The following is a 26,322-nucleotide window of genomic DNA, read 5'->3' as shown; positions in this document are numbered from 1 at the left end:
ACGCTACCAAAGGCTTTTCCCAAGCGGCCCCACCTGGGTGGGAGGGCATTCTTTTTGGCTTTCCTCTGATTCCGGAAGCCTCAAGTTTCATAGCCATTGGGAACTCCTTTCCTTGTCACATCCTACAGCTTGTCATGATGCCCCCGAGGCCCTTCTTATGTCTTTTGCAGTTCCTGCTCCATGGAGAACCAACTGCTCAGTCCCTCAGCCCTGCTTTAGATCCTCCCGTGCATTCGCCCTGGCATCAGGATAAAATCCACTCTCATCATGGCTCTGACGTTCAGGCTCTCGCTGCACTTGCTTCAATTTTGCCAAAAAAGACACTGAGTGTTCAGTGCTATTTACTTACATGTGACTTTGGCACACACCACAATCTCTCCTGCTTCTATACCTTTACATCTACAGTTCATTCCTTCTGGACGCATTTCCTTCCACTTAAATTAATTTCAAAATTTAGCTCCATTTGTACCACTTCCATGGAAGACTCCTAAACCCATCTGAAGTAGAAGTACCCTCCACTATGTGCACTCGTAACATGTTTGGGGTCTTAAAGCCTATCTCTCTGTGTTCTAACTATTGGTATAACTGTGTGTTTAATGGAAACAGGCTGTGATTCCTTCAGAGGAGGCACTGTGGATGGTTCATTTTGTGGCCCTAGCTCTGTCCCCAGAAACTGGCATGAAATACTCAGGGTCTTTTGAAATGTTAGAAAACCCCCATGTCCTGTCAAAAATGCTCATGATATGACAGTAGGGTCAAAATAGTAGGGTACAAAGCTATATATTAAAGATACTTTCAATTATTTAAAAATACATGCCTAGAAAAACAAATGACAGGAAATGTACTAAATACTAAAAGTAGTCATCTGTAACTGGTGAAATTAAGAATTCCATTTATTTTTATACTTTGTTACATTTTTCCAAATGATTACTATTAGCATATATGACTACTTTTATCAACAAAACAATGGGCTTTTAAATACCCTCTTTGCAAAGCACTTATCAGATAAGGGGGTATAGGTGGAACATCCATAACCTAAAATTCTGAAATCTGAAATGCCTCAAAATCTGAAAAGTTTTGAGGGCCAAGAACATCATGCCACAAATGGAAAATTTCACACCTGACCACATGTGATGGGTCACGAGTCAAAACACAGGCACACTAAAAATATTGTATAAAATTAACCTTCTGGCTGTACGTATAAGGTGTATATGAATCATTAATGAATCTCATGTTTAGACTTGGGTCTCATCTTTGACACGTCTCATTACATATATGCAAATATTCCAAAATCCAAAAAAACTTGAAATCTGAACCAAGCATTTCAGATAAGGAATACTCAGCCTGAAGTATCTAGAATAAATAACCTTACACCTCAACAATAAAAAGATAATAACTTGCTTTAAAAATGGGTAAAATGAGGGTCTGGGGATTTAGCTCAGTGCCACCGTGTCTGCCTTGCAAGCAAAAGGTCCTGAGCTCGATCCCCAGTATTGAAAAAAAAAAATGGGCAAAATGTAGGGGTAATGGGGAAGATGAATATGATCAAAGTATGTTATGTACATGTACAAATCTGCCAAAATGAAACACATTAACCTGTTTAAACAATATGCACTAATAAAAAAGATGTGAAACAAAAAATAAATAAAATGGGCAAAGGATTTGAAAATAAACTTCTCCAGACAAGACATACATACAAATAGCCAATAAGCATATGAAAAGATGTTAAACATCATTATTAGGGAAACGCAAATCAAAACCACAATGAGGTAAGACTTCACATCTACTATGAAGGCTACAATAAAAACGATGACACCAATGTTCATAACAGCACACTGCACTACCTATAACAGCCAAAAGGTAGAAAAAACACAGATGTTGATAAACAGAAAAACAGATACATAAAATATGAAATAGCCACATAACAGAATATTATTCAGCCTTAAAAAAGGAATGACTTTTTTTTAAAAAGGGAATGCAATTCTGACACGTGATACAACATGGATGAACCCTGAAAACATGCTAATGGAAATAAGCCAAATACAAAAGGACAAATTGTAAGATTCTACTTATATGAGGAAACGAGAATATGCAAATTTATAGGGCTAGAAAGAAAAGAGGTTAGCAGGTGTAGGGGAAAGAGAAGAATGGGAAGTTATTGTTCAATTGGTACAGATTTTCTGTTTGTGAAGATGAAAAGTTCTAGACATGGATAATGGGAATGACTGCACATGGTGAATATACTTAATGACAATTAATTATATACTTAAAAACAATTAAAATGGTAAATTTTACATGTAAAGTTTAAAAATTTTTTAATAAATTCTTTGATATGTGATTTTTGGCCAGGCAAACAAACAGCCGCCAGTTAAAGATTCTACTGTATTTCCCAAGCCTCCCTACAGGTAGGCATGGCCATGGGACTAAATTTTGACCAACAGTGTTAAAGTGCCATGTGTAAATTTCAGGAAGTCAGTAAGGGAAAGGCTAAAATGAGGACATGATTACTAGTGCATAAATACCCATCTAAACCATGAGGCAGACCCCATATACAGAAGACATGGGAAAAGCAAGATCTAAGGAGCCTGGTTTCCTGAGGGGTCTCCCCTACCATCTCTCCCTATCATGCAGACTTTCTACTTTATTACTTGACAAGGAAATTATTTTTCTCTAGCTCTTATAATTCATTCTCTACCCAACAACCATAGTGAACCATCTATTCATTCACTCATTCATTCATTCGTTATTTGCAGTCCTGGGGACTGAACCCAGGATTTTCACACTGAGCTATGGTCCCAGCCCATCACCCTCGTTTTAAAATTTTGAGACAGGGTCTCATTACACCACTAAGTTGCCCAGCCTGGGCTTAAACTTGTGATTCTCTTGCCTCTGCCTCCCACAGTGCTTGGGATCCTTTTAAAATTTAGTTGAGATTATGTTTCTTTTCCAGTGAGAATCCAAAATGTTTTCTAATTTCATTCAGAGGAAAATACGGTCTTCATGTCCTTTGGTCCTTCATGATTTGGTCTCATCTGCTAACTCTCTCCCTTTTCTTCCTTGGTGTAGCCCCCCCCCCCAATCTTTGAACAAGAACAACCATGCTCTTGCTTCAAAGTCTCTCCATTTGCTAGTTTCTCTCTCTCTTTTTTTTTTTTGGTACTGGGGATCGAACTTGGGTCCTTGCGCTTATGAGGCAGGCAGCGGAACCACTGAGCTAAATCCCCGGCCTCTAATCTCTCTCTTGAAATACTATCCCCCCCTTAAGTAATCCTGTGGCTAACTCTCTTAATTCACACCCCAGCTAAACTTTTAAAATCATATCACACATATCACTCTTTCCTATTGAATTTTCCCTTTTGTCTCACATTTCACCTATCACTCCACTGACATATCCTTATTTCCTCTCTCTTATCATTAAATTCTAAGTGCTACAGAGGCAAAGCCTTTGTATATAGTTTTTCACTGTATCCTCAATGCTTGTAACAATAACTTTAGAACAAAGTAAATTATCATATAAATATTTGTTGAATATATGAATAAAAGACCTGTGTAAAGTTCACTCTAGTTCACTACAGATTATAGATTTTTACAATAGCAAGAATAAAAACTCATGTTTCACCATAAGCTGTCTTGCTAAAAAGAAAGTCTTGGCAGTTTGAAGTCCTCCTGAAGTACAGCAATACTATTTTTAAGCTCCTTTATCATACACAGCCCATACCTATATAACACATCTCAATTACATGATAGTAAACTTATTAAGACTAGTTAGAAGAGGATACATAGTGTGTTACAAGGCATGGTGACATCAGGGTAAGAGATTGATCAGAAAGGGGAATCAGAAGAGCAGGGAGACTAGAAGGATTCCCCAAGAATTAGACTAGCTGGTCAAGGATCCGAGGCATCAAGGAATAAAAATCCTGATAGAAACGTACTACAATTTAAGTACCCTCAGCCCTGTCTGCTCCTTTGCAAAATCTTCATTCATTCATTCACTCAACACATATGAACAGAGCTCAAGGCAATGGGGATACAATAATGAGCAGTGTAGACACAGAGCCTGCCTACAACTTTATAAGGGAAATCATGATATCTTGTGATTTATTATTTTATCATGTTTCATTTTTTTCCTGAATATCTATGGAAACTACACACTGACTTGATTTAAAAGGTATTCTCATGCTACAACATGGATGAATGTTTAAAACATTAGGCTACATGAAAGAGTCAGTCACAAAAGCCACATACTGTATGACTGCATTTATATGAAATGTTAAAACTAGGCAAACCCATACACAGCACAGCAGCTACCCAAGGAGAGGGAAGGGAGAAGTGGGGACTGACAGCTTCCTTTGGGTATGCTTAGAATTAAATACAACTCTGTGAATATACTAAAACTACTGGATTGCTTACTTCTAAGGGGTGAATTTTACAGTGTGTACCAGCTCAATTTTTAAAAACCCTCCTGGCTACTTATACCACAGCAACTACCCAATACAATTAAAATAATCCAACAGACTCAGCAAAAGACACTTTCTAGTAAGACATCTTTGCATGCTACAACACTATCATCAAAGCTAACCTTAATAAGTTTAACACTAACCAGCTACTCTACTGTACACTTATTGTTTAAGTTAATCTTAACCACAACTATGAGGTGAGTATAATTCTAATCATCCTCATTTTACAGATGAGTCAGCAGAGACTAAATAACTTGCCCAAAGTCAGTCACAGAACTAGGAGTCTAGGAGCCAAATGATGAACCCAGGTCTAACCCTACTGCTCAAGTGCTAATCACCTCAAAGGGTAAAGATATAACCTGAAGTATTATATAGTCTTTATGATATGCTGATCGCCTTAAATTTGTTTGAAAAATCCAGTTTCTTGGTATATTGGGTTTTAAACTGAGTTAAGAAAAATGACAGTTTGTGTCATTAAAGATAACAATCATGCCATGCATTAACTATATCATATTAGAGGAATAACAACTTTCACCTAGTAAGGGACAAGATTTTTACTATTTTAATTGTTCCATATGCCATAACACACAGTTTCACTGTCTTTTTGTTTTGTTTTTGGTACTGGGGATTGAACTCGGGATGTTGCGCTTGAACTCGGGACTGTGCACTTGCAAGGCAGGCACCAGAACCACTGAGCTAAATCCCCGGCCCTTCACTGTCTTTTAATAAGTCCCAAACTTACTGTCAAAATCAAGTCCAGTTTTAAACAAATTCTATATATTTTGACTAAGAATGATATTGGCATTGACTTGACCTAAAAGTCTGGTCATATATTTTAGTAATTTGACACCAATGATTATAGAAGAATGACTGGCACTGACCCTTTCTACGCATACATTTCCACTCTATGGAGATCCAAATAGTGTGAGGACCCTTGATCAAACTAGAAAATTTGCCCCATTCAATTATACACCTCATAATCATAATGCTGGAGTCACCACGAGTTCTATTAGCTCTCAGAACTAGAGATAAACGGGGGCCAATATAGACCACTTAGAGCTTCAAAAAGGAGGTATGAGGTTGGGAAAGAAAAATGAAGATCTATTTTCCATGCATGTCATGAGTACTTCAAATACGTCAGTCATTTAAGGAGGAGTTGGTTTTATCATCATTTTATATATGGAGATTCTCTAAACACTCAGCAAATGTTTCCAAGATTAAACAGTGTATACATGGGCAGAGTTGGGATTCAAATGTAGTTATATCTGTATTCTCTGCTACACTGGCCTGTTTCATGGACAGATATCCACAAAGAGTCCTAAAAGAATATTGCATTGACCTCAGAAAATTCTGTACTATTTAGACTACCACAGAATCAAAAGGGCAGAATGAATCAGTTTCAATAAGTGAGAGCCAAATATTCCACAAACTTACTGGCCCTGGGTCCGGCTAATATTAAAAAAGCTATTACACTCCTTTCTAGAATTATGAAGACCTCAAATACTCCCCTGCCCCATGGTTTTTGTTATTTAAATTAAGCTGCATGATGATCACTGAATATTCTGAAACATTTCAATAGAATTCACTTAAACATATAAAAAGGATTTGAAGGATCAAATCCCTACACTAAAATGAAAATTATCACACACAAAAAAACTGAAAAAATGCTGAAACCAAAACCTCCCTGATAACAGGATGGCTTTCATTTACTGATTACCTCTCTGTAGCACTAGCTATGTGAAAAATGTGCTCATCTTCATTCTGTAACCGCTCTTTTCTCCTCCTTTCAATGTCATGTCGTAGGTCATTTGGATCTATTACTTTGACCAGAGTCTGAGGAATTTTGACAAAAGACAAACCATTCACATTACTGTTAGTTGCACAAAGACCATATTTAACAAGAACCTTATTTAAAAGTCCTAAATAATTTATTTTGTACTCACCCTGCTAATGGTAGTATAAACCAATACAAATATTTTGAGACACAATTGACAATACAGTTAGAAAAGTTCCTAACATTGAAACAGGAATCCCACTTCTTGGATCCTATCTCAAAGAAAAGGCTGTCTACAAAAAAATTTCAAAATACTATATTTAAAGTAACAAAAAAGAAAGTAACTTAAAAAAATTAAAGGAAAATGGAAGAATAACTTAATATATTATGACAATGCAAAGGGATAATGTATAACCATCTAAATTAGTAACTACTATATGCAAGTTAGCATGGAAGAATATTTACTGAAAAAAGTTAATTAAAACTTAAAAAGCTTCAATTGTAAGAGTGATGGGGAATTCAGAGATTTTTACATAAAAGGAATGTTATTAGCAATTAAGCAAAAAAAAAAAAACATATTAAAACTGCAAACTGTGTATACACTATGATGGAGGCTATGTTAAAATACAAGATGTGGGCTGGGGATTTAGCTCAGTGGTTTCGTCGCCTGCTGCGCAAGCGCAAGGACCCGAGTTCGATCCCCAGTACCCCCTCCCAAAAAATGCAAGATGTAAGACCACAACAAAAGATGATCAAATATCTATTAATCAGTTGAATTATAGATGATTTTTTAAAAAATCCTCAAATTTCCTATAAGATGACTGCAATACTTAGATGATGAGAAATTTTTTGAACATACCACTCAATAAACCAATCTATAAAGTTAATAAAAATTACAATCATTTTCCCAAGTGAAAAAATAATTTTTTATATTCTATCAGAAGTATATTAAAATCTTTTCCCTACAAAAACTCTTTACTCTCAATGAACAAATTAGCAGTTCTTTTAGAATTTGACAAACTTTTAAAAAAAGAGCCAGCTTTCTTCCTCCCTGGCTAGTCAAGATCTTTTTCATTAGTAAAGAAATGGGAGGTGGGAGGAGAAGTGTTGGGTGGGAACCACACACAACACATGAGAATAAGGAAATTTAGTAGTATTTCCAATATTTTGCTGGTTCATATTCCATAGACTCTTTCATACATTCTATAGTAAACAAAAGGACAATATCAAATGAGGCTTAGTTCCTTTAATTCAGTCCACGAACAATTTAAAAATATATTCCACATGACTGCTTTGGAATAACACATACAGAACATGCTTTCCATAAGCTTCAGTGTGGAGTTTTGTAATGAGTATTATATGCTGTAATTTTGTATCAATTTTATAAAGCCATTATCCTTAGAGACTGTCCCTCTGAGGGAATATTTTTGTCTTTTGTCAGTATTCTCACTCCAACCTGGCCAATAATCAGAATCACTTGGAGAACTTTTAAAATTCCAGATCCCTGCATCTCAACTCTTCTTCTTCCTGTATGTCAGCTCTCTCTTGACTTCACCAATCTCTTTTCCCATTAGTATACGAACAATAAGATAATCTCTCATCAAAAATTATATTCACTTACCTGATCTGATTCATATAGCATAGTTTGTTTATTCTGAAGCTCTGCCAAAGATATATCTATTCTCCTAAAATAATAAAGGTATTACAATTAAATAATTATATTATGCACTAATACCTGATTCTACTACTACAGAATGGAATTTGAAATAAAGCAGGTAATGTCTTAGAGAAAGCAAAATAAACCTGCTACCAGGTGGTTTTTAGTCTATATGGCAGTCTCTCAATACATACATATCCTGTGAACAATATTATAAGAAATTTTTAGTGGTTCTCCAATCACTAGTCTGTAGAATCTGCAATTTTGTTCTGGTGATATATTATATTCTAAAAATGATTCTACTCAGTCCATAAGACAGGGTGTACCACCTGCTCTGACACGTGCCAACAGAAGACAGGTTTTCATGCGGCTGCCCTTAGAATAGCCATTTGTGACAAGAAACACCCATGATTTCAATGGCTTGACAACTGTCTTTCATTCTTCCAGCCAGAACTTCAGTAGGCAACTACTATTAGACACAGCAGAATCAAAGTTAAGTAGGTAAACATTTTCAAAGTCCTATACATTTAAATAATGTTAGTCAATGGCTTCAATGCAACCTATTTCATCCATGTCCACTGGCCCAGTACCTGCATGGGTTGGTCCTGTTTTTATGTAGAAAATGCACTTTTAGAGTATATAACAAGCCCAGATAAGCAAGCTCAGGCAGCAGCACCTTCCTGTTCTAAGGTTAATCCCCAAGAGTTAAATGGGAATACAGTAATCAACCATTACCTGTGAATTTCTGGACCTGAATTCAGTTGACTTTCTTTTACATCTGTATTATGTGTGCCTTGCATTTTTGAGAAACGTTCATGTAGAGTAATGTTAGGTGATGGAAAATAATTTGCTGAAAAAGGAAACAAATAATTTCATCTCAGTATAAAACTGATTCTGTTTAAAAGATTATATAGGGGCCGGGGTGGTTTCGACACCTGCTGCGCAAGCGCAAGGACCCGAGTTCGATCCCCAGTACCAAAAAAATAAAAAAATTTTAAAAATAAAAGATGATATATACTGCGCAAGCGCAAGGACCTGAGTTTGATCTCTGTTACCAAAAAAAAGATTATATATAAGCACAAGAAGAAATGATCATTAAAAATAGAATCTTTGGGCCTGGGATTTAGCTCAGCGGTTCTGCCGCCTGCCTCGCAAGTGCAAGGTCCTGAGTTCGATCCCCGATACCAAAAAAAAAAAAAAAGAATCTTTTTTCTCTTGAAAATACAGGGGACCCAAATTATTTCATAGACTAATTTGAAGTGCTTGCATGCTTTTTTCCAAGCCCAAGTGAAACCTAATTTATGAATCCAAGGGTTTTCTTCCTATGTGACAGGTCTGCTTACTTGTCCAGAGAGAAAGACAGTGGTGCTCTCAAAGTGAGGACCTTTTGTCTCTGAAGAAAGAATCTTTTTCCTCCAAAGTAAGATCTTACTCATCTGGGAAGTAAAGACAACACAGAGCTCTACAGTTCAACAGGAGTAAAACTTAGTTTCACAAACAACAAATTGTTCTGAAAGATCAAAACAATTCTGAAAAGGGCCGGCGATTTAGCTGTGGTTCCACTGCCTGCCTCGCAAGCACAAGGTCCCGAGTTTGATCTTCAGTACCAAAAAAAAAAGCAATTCTGAAAAAATACTAAATGTTATGTTTACATGTCACAGAAGTCTTCCAAAGCCATTTTACTTTAACATTAACTGAGATTCTTGAAGAGATTCTAAAATCAACTATGTAAAAGACTTTTACTAGGATACAGAAAAGGAGAACACACCTGATCCCTCAGAATGCTACTTAAGCAATCCTTTCTCCTAGCTTACTGTCCCTGTTCTGGGACAATCTCCCGGACTTTTCTGTAATATGGGCTTCCTTTCTCCAAATAATTACATTTCTTTGGGTGAAAGGCGTGGGAGCTAAGAGGATGAACTGTTTCAGAAAAACTGCATGCTCTATCTCTATCTATCTCTCTATTTAGTGACTGATTGATTGTATACCTGAAGATCAAACCAAGTGTCTCAAACATGCTAGGCAAGTGCTCTACCACTGACCTACACCCCCAGCAGAAATCGGCATGTTTCAAAAAATATATATGTGCCTTAGCTTGAGGGGCACAGAGAAAATAATTCATTTTTGGAATGTTTTATGAAGGTACAAAAAGATCAATACAAGTATAAAATAAAATTTTTGGAATTACTGAAGGCCTCTACCTAATAATCCTCACAATTGTCTTATTCATGTAGCATTACCGGGAAAAGCTATTCTACCTCACTGAATTTTCCAATTAACAAAAACCTGCCAGGAGCAAAAATAAAGCAATTTCATGCAAATCTTTAAAGTATTTATTATGCTACTCTCTGATGTAGTATGCCAAAGCAAACTGGAAAACTTAGCAACATCTTTATGGCACTAAGGTCCAGTAATGCCCCGAAGGGGCTTTAAGAACATCATAAGATAATCTAGACTTCTGTGCTGCTCGAGTTTCACATCTGTTTTTTTGTTGCTTCTTCCTCCTTGTTAGGCTATCAGTTATTCCTTCTCATTGCACTCTTTAGGCCTGTCTTTTGCAGCATACAAACCCTTTCCCTTCCTAAATTGTGATTTCTAATCTACTAACAGTTGAAGCAAAAGGTTATTAGAAACACATATAAAGAGCAACTAGACTTGAATGAATGCCTGATACTCCAACAGATTTCCTAATTCATGATATAACTTACAATGAAATATTATTAAACTATATTGCAGGTATCATATCTCATGAAAAGTCAGTACATTATTATTGTGTTATCCTTAATATATGTGTAAAATATACCAACCTTTAACTTGATGAATTATTGTTATGATTTCCTGAGCAAATTCTCCTGTAGATTTGTTTTCAGTATTCTGAGGTGAATCGAGATGTTCAAACACTGGATGAAAGTTCTCAATTTTCCTCCCAACAGCAACCAAATCATGTGACATCTGTCTCTCTCTGGAATAGCTAGAAGCAACCCTAGAATAATTCACAAATGTTTAACTAAATTTGAAACTATTTTGTTAAGGATATAACTTACTGAAAATTAAGATAGCTACAAAGCTAAAAAGAAATTTATCTTTTCTTATAATTATGGCACTAAAGTATATGCTGTAAAACATGTATAATAACAATTAGAAGAAAATAGCTATAGATACATGGTTCTGAGTTCTTTTCAAATCAGAGATCAGTAAATATTTACCATTTTAATAATAAAAGCTTTAATGTTTTTAGTGAAAGAATTTTTACTTTAAAAATATAAAGCATTAAAGACAGATTAATTTCTACTTCTAAATGGCCAAAACGTTTTAAATCCAGAAAGATTATACAATCTTGAAATACATTTAAAAAACCGGTATTAAACATAAGAACCTTTGACTTCATAAAAATCCTTATCTCTCTATTGGTATCGAGAAGCTTAGAATAGTATTTTGAACTTTGAATTGTTAAAAAAAATAATTTAATCACAAAATCTCACTCAGAAAATGGTTATTTGTGAAGTTCTGATCATTAATATCAATTTGCCCTAATATGCCCTTAAAGAAATGCTACCATGTTATATAATCCCAGCTATTTTACCACTTTAATACCTTGTGCAACTTTAGTTAATTTTTTGTGGTGCTAGGGTTGAACTCAGGGCCTTTGCATGTGCTAGGTAAACATTCTACCACTAAGCTACATCCCTGGCCCCTACCTTCTGAATCTTTTAACTTTCATTAAGAGCTCTCCTGATATGTAGGCACTTCTATAAAATGATGATTATGATACAGAACTAACATTTATTGAAGGTTTACCAAACATCAAAGGTAAGGGATTAGAGCTACCATTATTTCATAATCTTTACAATAGCTGTCTCGGGAGTGTACAATGAGCACTGAAACAATGGATGTCCTAGTTGTTTGGTTTTACATCCCAGAGGTCAAGTATTCAAATGAATACGTCTTCCAAGTTTCCTAATGGAAAACTATACTGTATTTCAAGGATGCTGCTCTTGGCTTAAAACTACTCTTAAATTCTTTGCTGGGAGGCAGTTTATGCATTGCAGAAGAAAATGTCTCCTTATATTATTTTGTCTTACTTTGGATCCAAAATGGAATCAATCAGCTTGTACTTATCTTATTCTTCTGTATTTGACTTTAAATTCCTTTTGGTGCTTCCCAAAAATCAAGTTCATTGTCCAAAGACCTGAGATTTAAAACTGCTGGGTTCTTTACAAGTATGTTACAATCTCCAAAGGTAAATCCTAGAGATCCCTGAAGTATGTTTTAAATAACAGCAGGACCATTAGAATAAACTATATCTCATCAGAAACAAAAAGTAATTAGGTAAGTTTTGGGGTACAGCTGCATGTATGCATGTATTTACTTATTCAAATCACATAGCCATATATCGAAAACTGTTCCAGGGTCCTGAGGGGCTTACAGATTTTTTTGAAAAACTTAACTCCTCTAACAAAATGGTTTCAAGTACCTGCCTATTGATCACTTGTCAGAGGAGAGGCTTCCATCTGACTTCCCACGCTCCCTGCTCTCAGACCAGCACTGTCAGAGACAACTCCTTGCCAAAGCAGAAACACACAAAAGTGATTATATTATGCAGCAGGCTGATGCCACTGCTGTGGTTCTTGGTTCATTAGGAGGACTTTCATTACAGGATCCATTTCCCTTCTTTCCTAATTTGTTCCAAGTTCCCTACTGTGCATCTGATAATTAGCTAAGAGACATTCACTGGTAAAAGCAAGAACAGCCCATAACAACCTCCAGTAACAAAGAGTTACAAAAAGGGGTTTAATGTTACAAAAATCCTGTTCCATAAGCAAAAACACAGTTTTGTAACTACAGGGAGAAATCAGTTGATTTTTTTTTTTTGAAGCCTCAGTTTATCATAAGAGGAAATCAGGTGATAAAAGTTTCCAGTTTTGCAGGGGATTTAGCTCAGTGGTTTCGCTGCCTGCTGCGCAAGCTCAAGGACCTGAGTTCGATCCCCAGTACCACAAAAAAAAAAGTTTCCAGTTTTCATTGTATAATTATTAAAATTTACTTATAATCTATTACAAATTAATTATTGGCACAACTAATGTCTCCATTCCATATGCAACACTCTGTCCATACAAGGGCTTTAGTATATTTTCTACCGTAGTACACTTTGAAGTTATATTTAATTTCTGAGACTTTAGTGTTTAAACTTATCAGTTAAAACTTATCCTAAAAAAAATAACTTATCCTAGAGTTCCCTCATTACAGGATTTTAAATTAAAAATATTAAAATTATCATTTTCTAGAACATACACTTTAAAATAGTATAACCCCAAGTTTTAGTCCCTTAAAAAAAACCAGGAGCCTGGGGACGTAGCTAAGTGGTAGAGTGTTTGCCTGGCACAACACCTTGGGTTCAGACTCTAGTACTGCAAAACGAAACAAAAACCCAAAACACAATATTTATGATATTTTTGCTACGAGAAAAACTCCTGACTTGAGAATGAAAAATGTTCAAAGCATTCATATTTGTAAATCTAATTAACTCTTGGTTCACACTTTGCTTATTATTTTTTTCTTTCTTTTTTTTTTTTTGGTCCCAGAGAGCGAACTCAGGTCCTTTCGCTTGCAAGGCAGGAGGCGGAACCACTGAGCTAAATCCCCTGCTCCTTATTATTTCTTATGACATGGACTGATTAACAAGTTAATAATTTCAGGAAATTTCCCCAAAACAAGTAGTTACACTGAAAAGACCAAATGTTCTGATGTGAATTGCATTTTAGACTGTTTCAGGGCCTGAAATACAGCCAAGACCCTGACTTCTAATGCTACTTCTAGTACTGGGTGCAAATCTTCCAAGTTCCTTTGCTCCCTTCCCTCACTCTTCCCAAATTTTTTTTCTGTTTAAGGATATTTCCACTGATGTTCTCCTTGAGTGATGTGCACAAAAAACTAAAAAAAACATAAAAAGCTACATTAAACCTTAATTTGCTATTGTACATACTTAGGACTCATAAAAAAAATGTATGTCAAACCACAGCCAACAAAAAAGTCAACAACAAAACCTCAAGCAAATAGATTGGCCTGCCCTCTGGAAGCTTAGGCTATATAATGAAATCCATGGCTCATATGTAACTTCTACCTCTGATAATTAAGCTTCTGACAGAGTGGGTCACTAGGACAGTCTTTCTTAACAGAAGTACTACGTGGTGAACATTCAAGCAAATGTCTGCCTATTGTTTCTAGCTACAATCTGGAATCTGGAAAAATCACTAGGTGATAGCCTCATGTTTTCAACCATACCGGTAACTGAAGGAACAAATATCAATACTTGATCAAAGCTAAGCAAACAAATGCATACAATTAATAATCTTAGTCCTTAAAAAAGTGGATCAATTCTAAATTTTAAACAACAAATAAATCCCTCTCTGCACCACTCTATGATTATTTCAATCTTTTCTAGCAAAGAAAAATCTAATTTATTTTAATAGTTGAAAACATAATTCTACTGAGGTTATTAACACCTTTGTTTTATGGAGACTTCATCAGTACATACATAATTAAATCCAACCTACAAAACTCTTCCATAACTCAGTCACCAATAAATTATAATCAAAGAGAAAGATTTTGTTGACTATGATGCTTTATTGTACTGAAAAGATGCATATATTTGTTCAGTTATATATTCTTCAGGTCTTTGCAGAGAGAATTTGCAGTCAAGGCTCTTTATTATATAAGTCATCCTGCAGGTCTTGGTCAAGCATTCAAATGCATCCTACCAGGCTCCATAGATAGATCCTGAGTTCATAAAATTATAGTTTATAGATTCAGAACAAAAGTGCAGCAGCAGCCTCAATTTTGGGAAGTTCATTTTTGTGACACATGAAGATCAAGCTTCCATTTCTCATTTCAAATTATAAAATTAACTGTACAGTATCTTGAATGAGGTCTATTAAAGTAAAATCCTTCAAAATTTGTATTTCTACCATTCTTTAAAAGTACAATATATTAATTCCTTTAAAGCACAAATATAATTAGTATATTTTATAATATTTTCTGCAATTGCAATTAATGTAGGGGAAGTACGAAGGAAGGCTGCTGTGTCTAACTTTAAGAAAAGGAACAAAAATATTGTTAAAAAATAGATGTTGGGTTTAAGTCCTTCCCCTGTTCCTCTCTTACCCTTTCAATTTTCCTTTCTTGTTTTCGATTCAAATACAAATAGGAGTCAACTGTGAATATGTATCAAATCAACACGGTCCATCATGTTTTCATTCACATACTGGTAGTGTACTAAGGCAATGAATAGATTTAGCTGACACAGCCAAACTACAGCACCTTGCTATTCTCAGAATCCATAAATGGGGATAATATTATTATTAATAATGGAATAAAGCATGTAAGCTTGTTTTAGGAAACTATAAGCTATTACAACAGTAGGCTGTTTTTCAAGAATCATTAAGAGCTAAAGTACATGTCTTATAAATAGACATCTTCCAAGATTATGGCCTAATTTCTTCTACTGGAAGGATCTAGTCAATTAAGTTCAGTCATTTTGGGAAGGCAGCAGGAACCACATTAAGTCTCCCACTTCCTGCAGTCACATGGGGATAAATGGATTTAAACTCGTCACTTTTGACATGAGCGAGTTACTTCACCTCTCAAGAGCATCACTTTCCTCCTCTGTTAAATCAGGACCCTGCTAAAGTCCCTTCCCCAAAATTCCTTGAACATTATCAGACAACAGTGAACACAAGGTCCGAGAAACTGCAAAGGCAAAGATCAGGTCTCTTTGAATTCTGATCCCTGGATAAGGAATATCTGGCAGCACAGATATACGTGAATTCGTGAGGAAGAACAACTCCATGGAATTCCTGGCACCCAAGATGCATCTAGCCATAGGATGTGGGAACCAGCAGACATGAGGTTACTATTACTAATGGCAGGATTCATTTTCTTTTCTTTTTTGGTACCGGAGATCGAACTCGGGACCTTGCACTTGCGAGGCAGGCAGCAGAACCAGTGAGCCAAATTCCTGGCCCAGGATTCATTTTCATTACAGGGTTTTCTGGAGGTAATCCAGGTGATCCTTCTACCCCCATGGACTCTAAACACACAAGTTCTACTTTCAAAGCTGCAAATAAAAGTGGCAGAAGATTAAAGATCATAAAGAGAAAACAAAGATAATACCTGGATGGATCTACATTTTTCTTCACATCTACTTTAACTGTAAGTGATTTCTTCCCAAGACTGATAGGTGAGGGTTTCACATTGGAAAGGTTCTGACTTATATCCGGTAGGTTACTGTAAGAGTTGTTCTCTTTTCTGCAGTCTTCTTCTTTCTTTATTTTTTTCTTCCATTTGTCATTACAGAGCTTCAAATTAATTTCATTTTTACTTGAATGAGCACAGGGAGTGCAGTCTTTCTTAGGTGGTTTAATAGGATCTTTGACTAGCCCACCTTCAGTCTCTCTCCCTCTCCCAGCATTAAAACAATCTGACTCTCTATTTACAGGGCCTTTTGGAGAATATTTTCTATCTTCTTCTTTCAAGTATTTCTGAGTTCTCCCATCAGCAAAGTCCTGGTCATCATCCGAGAGCTTATGCTTGTGGCGATAGTCATAGGATACTTTGGGTGCTGAACTTGTCTCTGGGTATTCCCTCTCAGCATATCGGTGAGCTTGGGGTCCGAAGTTCCGCTGATTCTTCTTCTCTTGGTAAGGTGGAAAAGAATGCTCAGACTTCCACTTTGGGTTCCTGCTAGGCTCTCTGTTTTTGTATCTCTCCACGTCCTTAGTTCTTCTTGATGTGTGTCCATATTTTCTGAAATCATGATCCTCAGGATACCTGTGTTGACATAAAGCAGTTTACACTTGCACTACAGAGAAGAAAGGGAGAATTTATATGTGTAGAATGTTGGGCAGCATAGTTTTAAATGCAGAACGCAGTGGCAAGATAACCTATAATCCCTCAAGCCAATTCATAGAGGCACAAGGTAGTTAAAGAAGAAAATACCATCTTTTAAAAAATATTCTAGCCATTAATATGATTTACTCTAAAAAGAAACACTTCACTACTACTAGTAGACCATAACTAACTATAATGCTTTCTTTTTAGACAAAAGATTTTCAAAGTGGTTATCTTCAACTATAAAGGAAATATTTTTTCACTTGAGGCTTTATACTAAATTACCCAGGTTTAATGTTTTCCTATACCTCTTCTGAAAAGAGCTCCTTGTGTCAAAGTCTTCTGGGCCTCTTCTGGGTGACTGGGAATATTTTTCTTCTTGCATCCTCTGGTGTCTGAACTCATCTTCATGCCACTTTCCTTCAAATGTAAAGGAATCTGCAATTGACCTCCTTCTTCCCCCACTTCCTCTCACTCTATAATTATCAGGAATATACCTCCCTTGCATTTTCTGGGGATAAGGATTCCTCTCATGCTCTTGGTAGGGTACACCCTCTGAGTATGTGGGCATATACTGAGGTCTTCTGTTGCCATCCCCTCTCCTAGACAAGTATACTCGGTGAGGCTTATATGTGTAAACACTGTCAAAAGACTTTCTTATGTCTGGGGAAGGTGATCTATGTTCATAAGATCTATGATAGAAATTTCCACGAGGGGGAATCCTTGTTTTATTCTGTCCATGTTTCTCATCGTCCATTCTCCAAGCACTGGGTCTTCTTGCATCTTTTCTATATTCACAGCCATAATGCTCAGAAGAATATCTTTCCTTGTAGTATTCAAAATTTCTAGGTACTGGTGATAAAGACCTATGTGAACAAATACAGAAAAGTTTAATCTATTTTAAGACAATAAACTAAGTTTGTCTTCAATAAGACCTACCTAAAATGTTTGTCTTTCTGAGAATTACACTCTTCTCCCTCTCAAACTAAATTCGTCAATTTGGTGTATATGCATTTGGAATTGTATATCGGGGATCTGAAGATGGCATTGCCTAACCTGATGAGCATATTCTTTCCATCTGAACTAATGTATTCCACGTGCATAGCAAAATAGGCTCATTACACTCATCCTATTGGAGAACGACCAGCTTAGGTATAAAGCAGGATAAATTGTGGAAGACTGCTGATAGCAAAATTCTGGCAAAACGACATGCAGTGACTTCAAGTGCTCAGTCAGCAAAAGCTTCATCAGGTTCAACACCCAAGTGAGACGCTGAAGGAATAGATTCACACAAGCGAACGTGCAGAAGAATGTCTGGAAAGTTGAACATAACCTCTGAAATTATATTAGATTCTAAGATGCAAGATGTAATGATGTCACAACCCAAACTCAGATCCAAGACTGACACCATAGTTTCTCCCATTGTCTATTCTCTCTTAAGGATATATTAAGGAGTAAAAAACATATACTTAACAGGTAGTAGGGGGAGGGGAGAGAAGTGAATCTTAAGACTTGAATCTTATATTCAGTTTTTTCACAAATAATTCTAGCACAGATAAATTGCTTTTCTTTCCCACAATTATTCCTCACATATCAACCAGAAGATGTGGTGTTCAAACAGAGACGGTAATTTTGGTGAGTGTGCTTTAGTAGAGATATAATGGTCTCCAGGGACAGCACAGTACTTCTGTATCTACCTTCTCCAGAACCCTGATATTGCCAATATAGAGCTTTATATTCCTACTGAAAAGGAAAGCTCCTGTACCCAGGGAAACCAGTGTGAGTTGCCCAGCCTTAGAGTTGAGAGAGAGAAGTGCCACTGTCTAGAACCCAACAAAATTCAATTTTGCACCTAAGGACCTTCCCCCGCATCTGACTTGTCCAATACTTCAATCTTAATGTCTTCTAAATAATGAAGAAGGTACCCTTGCAGTTTTTTTTAAATCAAACCCTCAAGAGCTGCTCCAGAGTTGGAGAAACCACGAGTGAATCTCTTTTCTTTCAGTGCCAAGTCTGCATCCTCCATATAAGAAGGATACATGCTGGGGATTTAGCTCAGTGGTTCTGTTGCCTGCCTTGCAAGCGCAAGGTCCTGAGTTCGATCCCCAGTACCAAAAAAAAAAAAAAAAAGGTACATATATACAATATTGTCCTCTAGATTCATCAAGCTAGACAAACTGGCAAGCATTACTTAGTCGAAGCAGAAAGTCTACCATCTAGCTGGCTATACCTCCTCACAGGAGGGGAAGCAACTAGAGCCTCTGAGGACTTCCTAGAAGATTTAATCTGTCTCACTACTAAGGAGAAAAGCTGGCAAGTCAGAGGCAGAGGTCTTCCAGACTGGATGAAATACCCAAGATCTTACTTTTATCCTTAGTTTAACATTAAAAACTGTGTTAAGGAGCCAACCACCCTCATTGGAGGAAAGATAGCCTATTTAATAAATCGTGTTGGAAAAACTGGATTTCAACCTGCCAAAGATTAAAACTAGATCCATACCTATCACCATGCACTAAACTAAGACTGAAGTGGATTAAAGATCTAAATATTAAGACAGAAACACTAAACTTGCTGGAAGATAAGTTAGGCAGAACTCTGGAAGACATTGGCATAGGAAAAGACTTTATGAGCAAAACCTCAGTAGCACGGGAGCTAGCACAAAGAATCAACAACTGGGATCTCATCTTATTAAAAAGCTTCTGCACTGCAAGAGAAACCACCAACAGAGCTAACAGACAACCTACAATGTGGGAAAAAATTTTTAGCAGCTGTACCTCAGACAAAGGTCCACTACCAAGAATATATAAAGAATTGAAAAAAATCAGACCACCCAAATTCAAAGACCCAATTCAAAAATGGGCATCTGAAATGAATAGACATTTCTCAGACAAAGAAGTAAAAGCAGCAAATAAATATATGAAAAAATGTTCAACATCACTGGTCATTCGAGAGATGCAGATGAAAACAGCACTGAGATTCCATCTCACCCCAGAAAGAATGGCTGCTATCAAGAAATCAGCCAATGACAAATGCTGGCGGGGTGTGGGGAAAAAGGAACCCTTCTCCATTGTTGGTGAGAGTGCAGACTGGTGCAACCACTGTGGAAATCAGTATGGTGACACCTCAAAAACTAGGATTAGAGGTCCCATTTGACCCAGCTATTCCCCTGCTGGGTATCTTCCCAAAAGAATTAAAAGAATCATACCACAGCCATATATGTGTACCCATGTTTATAGCGGCACAGTTTGTAATAGCTAAAGCTTGGAAACAGCCCAAGTGCCCATCAACTGGAAACTGGACAAAGAAGATGTGGTTTTTATAAAATGGAGTACTACTCAGCCATAAAGAACGAGAAACTAGAGACATTTATAGCTAAATGGATGCACATTGCAGTGATACTCTTAAGTGAAATAAACAGGACACACATGTGTAAATACCGAGTAGTTTCTCTGGTGTGAGAAACTGAAAGTGTAAATAAGGATTAAAATGATTAAAATGAAAAACTGATAATTTGAAATATGAAAAGGTCCAAAGGTGTAGAGGTGGTGGGAGGGGAAGGGGAAAGGAAAGAAAGGAAAGGAAAAATTATGAGAAAAGAAAAAAAATGGAAACAAAGTCTTTGTAAATAGAGAAGGGTGGAGGGGGTGAAGGGCGCAGAGGTAATGGGGAAAAAAGTAAGAACCAAGATACGTCATGTTCAGGTACAAACGCCCAATGATAAATGTAAACATATTGTATACCTAAAATGTACCAATAAAAGAATTTTTTAAAAAACTGTGTTGATGTTATATTTTATATCATGTTTTATTGTACAGCACCCTTTTCTTCTGGAGAAGTTTGCTGGATTGCTGCTATTATTTTTGGTTATCATAAAGCAGTGATGGCGAACCTTTTAGTGATCGAGTGCCCAAACTGCAACCCCAAACCCACTTATTTATCACAAAGTGCCAACACTGCAATTAAACCTGAATACTGAGGTTTTAGTTTAGAAAAAACAACTCTTATCCAATGCTCAGCTTGGCTTACATGCCGACAGAGAGGGCTCTGCGTGCCCCTGTGGCACATGTACCATAGGTTCGCCACCCCGTCCTAGATCCTAGGAGTCTGATACCAGACAGTTCTCCACAGTCTCCTGAGTTCTGCACGCCTTATGAGTGCAGGCACTGACGGCTTTTGTTGCAAGGCAAACAGCCTTGGAAATAGAGACAGGGTTTCCCTTAGGGACAGAGAGCTGATTTGTTTGCTGCACAGGATAATAAGACAATGTCTCCTCTAAGGCAAAGGCTGGGAGGATTTGCTTGCAGCTACATCATAAAGGACTCAGGTTTCTCAGCTGTGTCATAACCCCACTGCTCTGCATCATCCACCCAGCCAGCCCTTCTGCAGATCTGGCCCTCAGGGGACATAGAGGGCAAGGGGAAGGGCAGGAATATGAAGCTCAAGCTGCCTGCTATACTAAGAGTAATAAAAGCCTTTGTCTCTGATCCAGGAGTGCTTTGTGACAGGCTGATGAGTTAGGTTGCAAGTAGGGTAAAATATTTTGCTTGACCAAGAAACCTGAGAAGGGATCCAGAAATCAGGCACTAAGCTTGGTAGGGTCTCTTGTACCTCTCACCAGAACCTAACACAAATGGGTGAAACAAAACGATCTCTATGATACCTTCCATGTTCGAATCATTTGCTTCATTACATTTTCTTCTACTTCTGAAGTCCTCCCATTAAAGCCTGGTCGTGTGAATTACAAAATGAAAACTGCTTAAGAACTGATTGACTGATTAGTCACTGCATTATCAAAATGAATAAGCAGAGCTCAGCGGTTCCACCACCTGCCTCCCAAGCACAGGCTCCCGAGTTCAATCCCCGGTACCCAAAAGAAAAAGAAAAATGAATAATCGCAGTGGCCAAGTTACATTAACATCAAGATCTTGGTTCGCTTTTTGTGTATGTGATTGTAATTTTAAGTCCTAAAACAAACTAGTCACATTTATAGCTCTGAGCCTTTGCTCTTAACTGGAATATTTTCTCTATTCTTTCTGCCTTTAGAAATTTTACCCATCCTTAAATGTTGAGCCCAAAACTTTTCTTAAGAAATTTTTCCTCTACAAAAGCAGAATTATCTCTTCCCTGTAGATCCAGAATGCTCTGTCCCAATCAGTAGCAGTGCATTTTTCCCGCTGTCATAGTTGGCAATCTCCCCAGCCAGCCTGCGTGCTTGCTGAGGCCAGGAAAGTCAGTATAGCAGGTGTACAATAAAAAACTGGTTTAACTGCTTCAATCTAATTACATATACTCTTTTTTTTTTTTGAGACAGGGTCTCACTTTGTAGTTCAGGCTGGCCCTGAACTCATTATGTAGCTCAAGCTGGCCTCGAACTCTCGGCAATTCTCCTGCTTTTGCCTCCCAAGTGCTGGGATTACAGACGTGAGCCACCATGCCTGGCTCATATATTCTTGATACTACTTACCAGGAAAGAGGAGCATTAAACTATAATTGAACTATTCAAAACTATTATTTGACCATGATAAAAAAAAACAGGAAACTCCTTACTTTCTAACCCCAAATTTCTTCAAAAATATTGATCATGAAAAAAATGAAATACACACTTAAGAGCTCTAAACCACTCACTAATTTAAACACTGTAACACTCTCAAAGATGTTTCTCACCTTCTTGCTATGGCTACTGCATTTCTTTTCATTATAAATTCTAGCTGCTAGCCATAATTAAACAAAGCTGTCCAATCAGAATACAGAAATACAACCTCTACCACGACCTCTGCTGTAAATAACCGGTTCCATGAGCTTATTTAAAATAGTTTTTCACTAGTAGTGGTGAATTTCAAAGTCATAGCACATCCCAAATCCAAGCTTACTCTACTAAAGTACAAACTGCTCACCTGTGTTTCCACCTGGGGGATCGAGATCGTGACCATGCCATCCTTTGACACGTGAGCCACTATGTACTTTTTATACTGCAAAGAAACACAACATTAGCAAGTTTGTAAGTTTCCAATCTGCTCTAAATCACAATGAATGCTACCAAAAGAAAGGTACTTAACCCCTCTGTGCTTTATTTCCCCATCTGTAAAATGGGGATTATAGTAACTGCACCTACCTTACTGGAATGTCGTCAAGACAAAATAAATAATTCAGGTATCAGAAATTTTTTTCTCTAATGGACCACATGACAACTGTTTTAGGTTTTGTAAGCCACATAAGGTTTCTGTCAAAACTATTCCTTCTTTTTTAAAAAAATGCCCTAAAAACATAAAAACATGATGAAACCACTTTGAGATGTGCTATAAATATAAAATATACATCAGATTTCAAAGACTAGGTCCAAAAAAAGAAAATGTCAGGTAAAAGAGCCTAAAACCAAGACCAGACCAGGCCACAACAAGCCTTTATTAGGGGAATAGATCTGCCGGGGTGTCTCTGAACAAAGGAGAGACAAAAGCAACATGGCCAGGGCAGGGAGTGTCTTTTATAGAGACTGGAGTGGGGTTTGTAGAGGCTGAGGCGGGGTTGAATGAGGCAGTGACTAGGGAATGGAGGAGCCCGTGATGTCACTAGATGGTAGGAGGTGAGCGAGTATTGGGTTACTCTCTTGGCGGGAACAGGGGCATGCTGGGAAGAAGGGTTTGTTCTTTGGTGGGAGCAACCATCTTGGCATGATGTCACACAGGGGAGGGGGCAAGGCACGATAGGAAGAGGGCAGCTACTATACATAATAGCTGCTGAGATAGTGGGAGACCTATCAGAAAAAAAATGCAAATACTTCCTTAATATGTTTTAGTATTTATAACATATTTTTTGAATACGTTGGGATAAATCTTTTATATTGTTAAAATTAGTTAAAAAATATAAAAAACTGGGGCTGGAGATTTAGCTCAATGGTACCGCGCCTGTCTTGCAGGCCAGCATTTTTTTTTTTTTTTTTTTTTGGTACGAAGGATCAAACTTGGGTCCTTGTACAGGTGGTGGTGGAACCACTGAGCTAAATCCCCAGCCAGGGGCCGGCATTTTTGATCTCTGGTTTTCAAGACTGATTATTTTCTGCCTAGGTCTTATTTTGAGGCAAAGAAGGTAGTAACTGCTAAATAAGTATTCTGAAAAGAGGAAAAAGTACCCAGAATTACTTTATCTGAATGCAACCATTATTGTCTTCCTGGTTTTTGCCATGACCATAAATTCTTCATATAATCACAGTCAAAATAACAGGGCCAAGGATGTAGTTCAGCAGGGTGGTGCCTGCCTGGCAAGCACAAGACCCTGAGTTTGATTCCCAGTGTCAAAAAAAGAAAGAAAAAATTCAAAATATTTTGGAATACATTAATAGTACATGCTCTTTTTATAAATTGCTAGATTATAAAAATTATAATTCCTAATTATAAGAGTCAATTGCTGCCTAACTTTCCATCAGATAAATTTCCTGAAAATTTAAGTATTATTAGACATTGATTTTGTTTCTCATTTTGTGCTAAAACAAATAACATCAAATACTTTTTTGGGGTGCTAGGATCCAAATGGAGGGCCTCACACATGCTAGTCATGTTTTACCACTAAGCTGCATCCTCCAACCCAAATAAGTAAATTTTAAAAGTAAGTATTTTAGGTATTCTTGAAAAATTGATAGTGTCAGGAACTAAATTTTAAAAATACATAATTAGGATACAACCTTCTATACTAACTATTATTTATATCTCAGTAGTCCTCAGTATGATACTATAATTAAGTAGTCCCCAACTTTCTGGCTCTAACCCCCTGGTGGCTTTGAAAATTATTGCCATCAGTTCATGAATAATCAATCATACAGCCACGGTTATGGTTTCTATCTAGATGTCCCCCGGTAAGCCTCATGTGCTCAGAGGCTGGACTTTGGGTAAGTGAATGGATAATGGAGGTGTGATATTCTCATCAGGAGTTAGCCCACTATTACATTTATAGTTAAATGTGATGTTGGGAGATGAAATCCTGTAGGAGGAGGTGGGGCACTGAGGGGGTGGCCTAGAAGGGTCTACATCTCCCCCTCCTCCTTGGATATCTCTCCGTTTCTCCTCTGCCATGCTCTTCTGCCATGCTGCCTTGCCTTGGAGCTAGCAGACTATGGACTGAAACCTCTACAAACTGTGAGCCAAAAACAAACCTCTCCTTCTTTAACTTGTGGGTGTCGGGTATTGTGTCTCAGCAATGAGAAAGTAACCAAGACAGATTTTGGTACAAGAAACGGGGTCACTGCTGTGACATGACCTGACCACGTGATTCAGAAGCCTTTGGAACTGGCTTGTGGGAAGAGTTTGGGAAGGATTGGAGACCTGGCTGGTGAAGCAGGTCTAGAATGCTGTGAGCCAATCTTGATGGGGGCTTATGATTGGAGCTCAGAAGTCTAGAATGTTGACAATAATGCAGCCAGAGAAGACCAGGCTTAAGAGGTTTCATTTGGGAAGGACTCCCATCAGTGGTTGGACTCCAGACAATGTGTGTTATGCTCTGGAAGAAAATTTGTCTGCATTTTGCTCGTGTCCTGAAACTTTGCAAAAGACTGAGATAAGGGTGGTAGACTAATTAATCTGGCAGAGGAAATTTCAAGGCAGCCAAACATTCAGGATGTGGCTTGAGTACTGTTTAAGGCTTTAGCCAGCTCTACATTGAGAATCAAGAGCAAAAGGCACAGCTGAATGATTTTAAAAGTTTTCAGTTTGGCCAGAAAGGAAGCTCCAGTAAAGTTAGAACCTGAAAAGATGAAGTAGTGTTTAGCATTACAAAGAAGCCAAGTACTTTGGATCTGGACAATGCAAAGGGTATCTTGAGGGCACTGAAGGAATCTAAAAGACCGCACCCTTTGCAGACTCCAAGATAGAAAAGAGAAAGACTTTGCTTTGAGAAGAGAGAGCCAGGGTACCAAGCTCCAAAATGGCAGCAGCCTAGGGAATGGGAATTGATTCCCCAGAATTCAGTTCACCATGTCAGTCATTCAGGCACTCAGAGGCCTCTGCAACCACCAGCAAGATGCAAAAGGGCTCCATTACTATTCAAGCTCGTGCCAGACTTTGGTGTCATCCACATAGTGCTGTTTTTACACACATACATAATGTCAGAGTTGTGGGGTTAGGAAAGCTTCCACCAAGATATCAGAAGGCCTGGAAGTCCAGGCATTGTTTTCCTGAGAGGGCAGTGTGCAGAGCTGGGAGTGTGAAGCCAAAAGTGTAGTGGAGACCACAGAAAGTTGGAGAAGCCAGGAACATGAAATGTCTGAGGAGAGCCACAAGGAGTGATCAAAGCCAATCCAAGAGGGAAGCCATGAGGGCTACAATCACCAGCAGTGTCGCAGGGGTAAATATGACACAGTATCACCTGGTAGTTCTGGTTTACATTTCCCTAATTACTAATGAAAGTTAACCTTGAAACAGGCAAGAAACTATTAAATTAATCGTACTTTCTTTCCTTTAATCTAGTAATTTCAGTTAAACATGTTAAGAAAATAATTTAAAAGGAAAATGAAGCAGCTATGTATATACTAAGATGTTTATATCAGCTTTGTTTATAATAGG

At 37.4% G+C, this 26,322-nt stretch overlaps 1 protein-coding gene across 7 annotated transcripts in view; it reads right to left on the bottom strand.

The window, feature by feature from the left end:
* Bclaf3 (BCLAF1 and THRAP3 family member 3) overlaps positions 1-26,322 on the bottom strand; it is a 77,361-nt gene that overhangs the window by 35,830 nt on the left and 15,209 nt on the right. For all 7 annotated transcript variants that reach the window (XM_087193649.1, XM_087193650.1, XM_004866165.4 and 4 more), the window contains 7 exons: positions 22,669-22,743; positions 17,083-17,640; positions 16,058-16,714; positions 10,696-10,871; positions 8,624-8,738; positions 7,853-7,916; positions 6,175-6,290 (listed from right to left, as the gene is read on the bottom strand). In XM_087193649.1, coding sequence (XP_087049775.1) covers positions 6,175-6,290; positions 7,853-7,916; positions 8,624-8,738; positions 10,696-10,871; positions 16,058-16,714; positions 17,083-17,640; positions 22,669-22,709 — 1,727 coding nt within the window. In that variant the 5' untranslated portion in view covers positions 22,710-22,743. The remainder of the gene's footprint in view (positions 1-6,174; positions 6,291-7,852; positions 7,917-8,623; positions 8,739-10,695; positions 10,872-16,057; positions 16,715-17,082; positions 17,641-22,668; positions 22,744-26,322) is intronic.

Source organism: Heterocephalus glaber, unplaced genomic scaffold (genome assembly GCF_053883595.1).
Source record: "Heterocephalus glaber isolate CG9 unplaced genomic scaffold, H.glaber_assembly_v1.0 deba00001594, whole genome shotgun sequence".
Classification (NCBI taxonomy): Eukaryota; Metazoa; Chordata; class Mammalia; order Rodentia; family Bathyergidae; genus Heterocephalus; species Heterocephalus glaber.
Note: the sequence above shows the minus strand (reverse complement) of the source record. Positions and strands in the feature narration are given on the sequence as shown.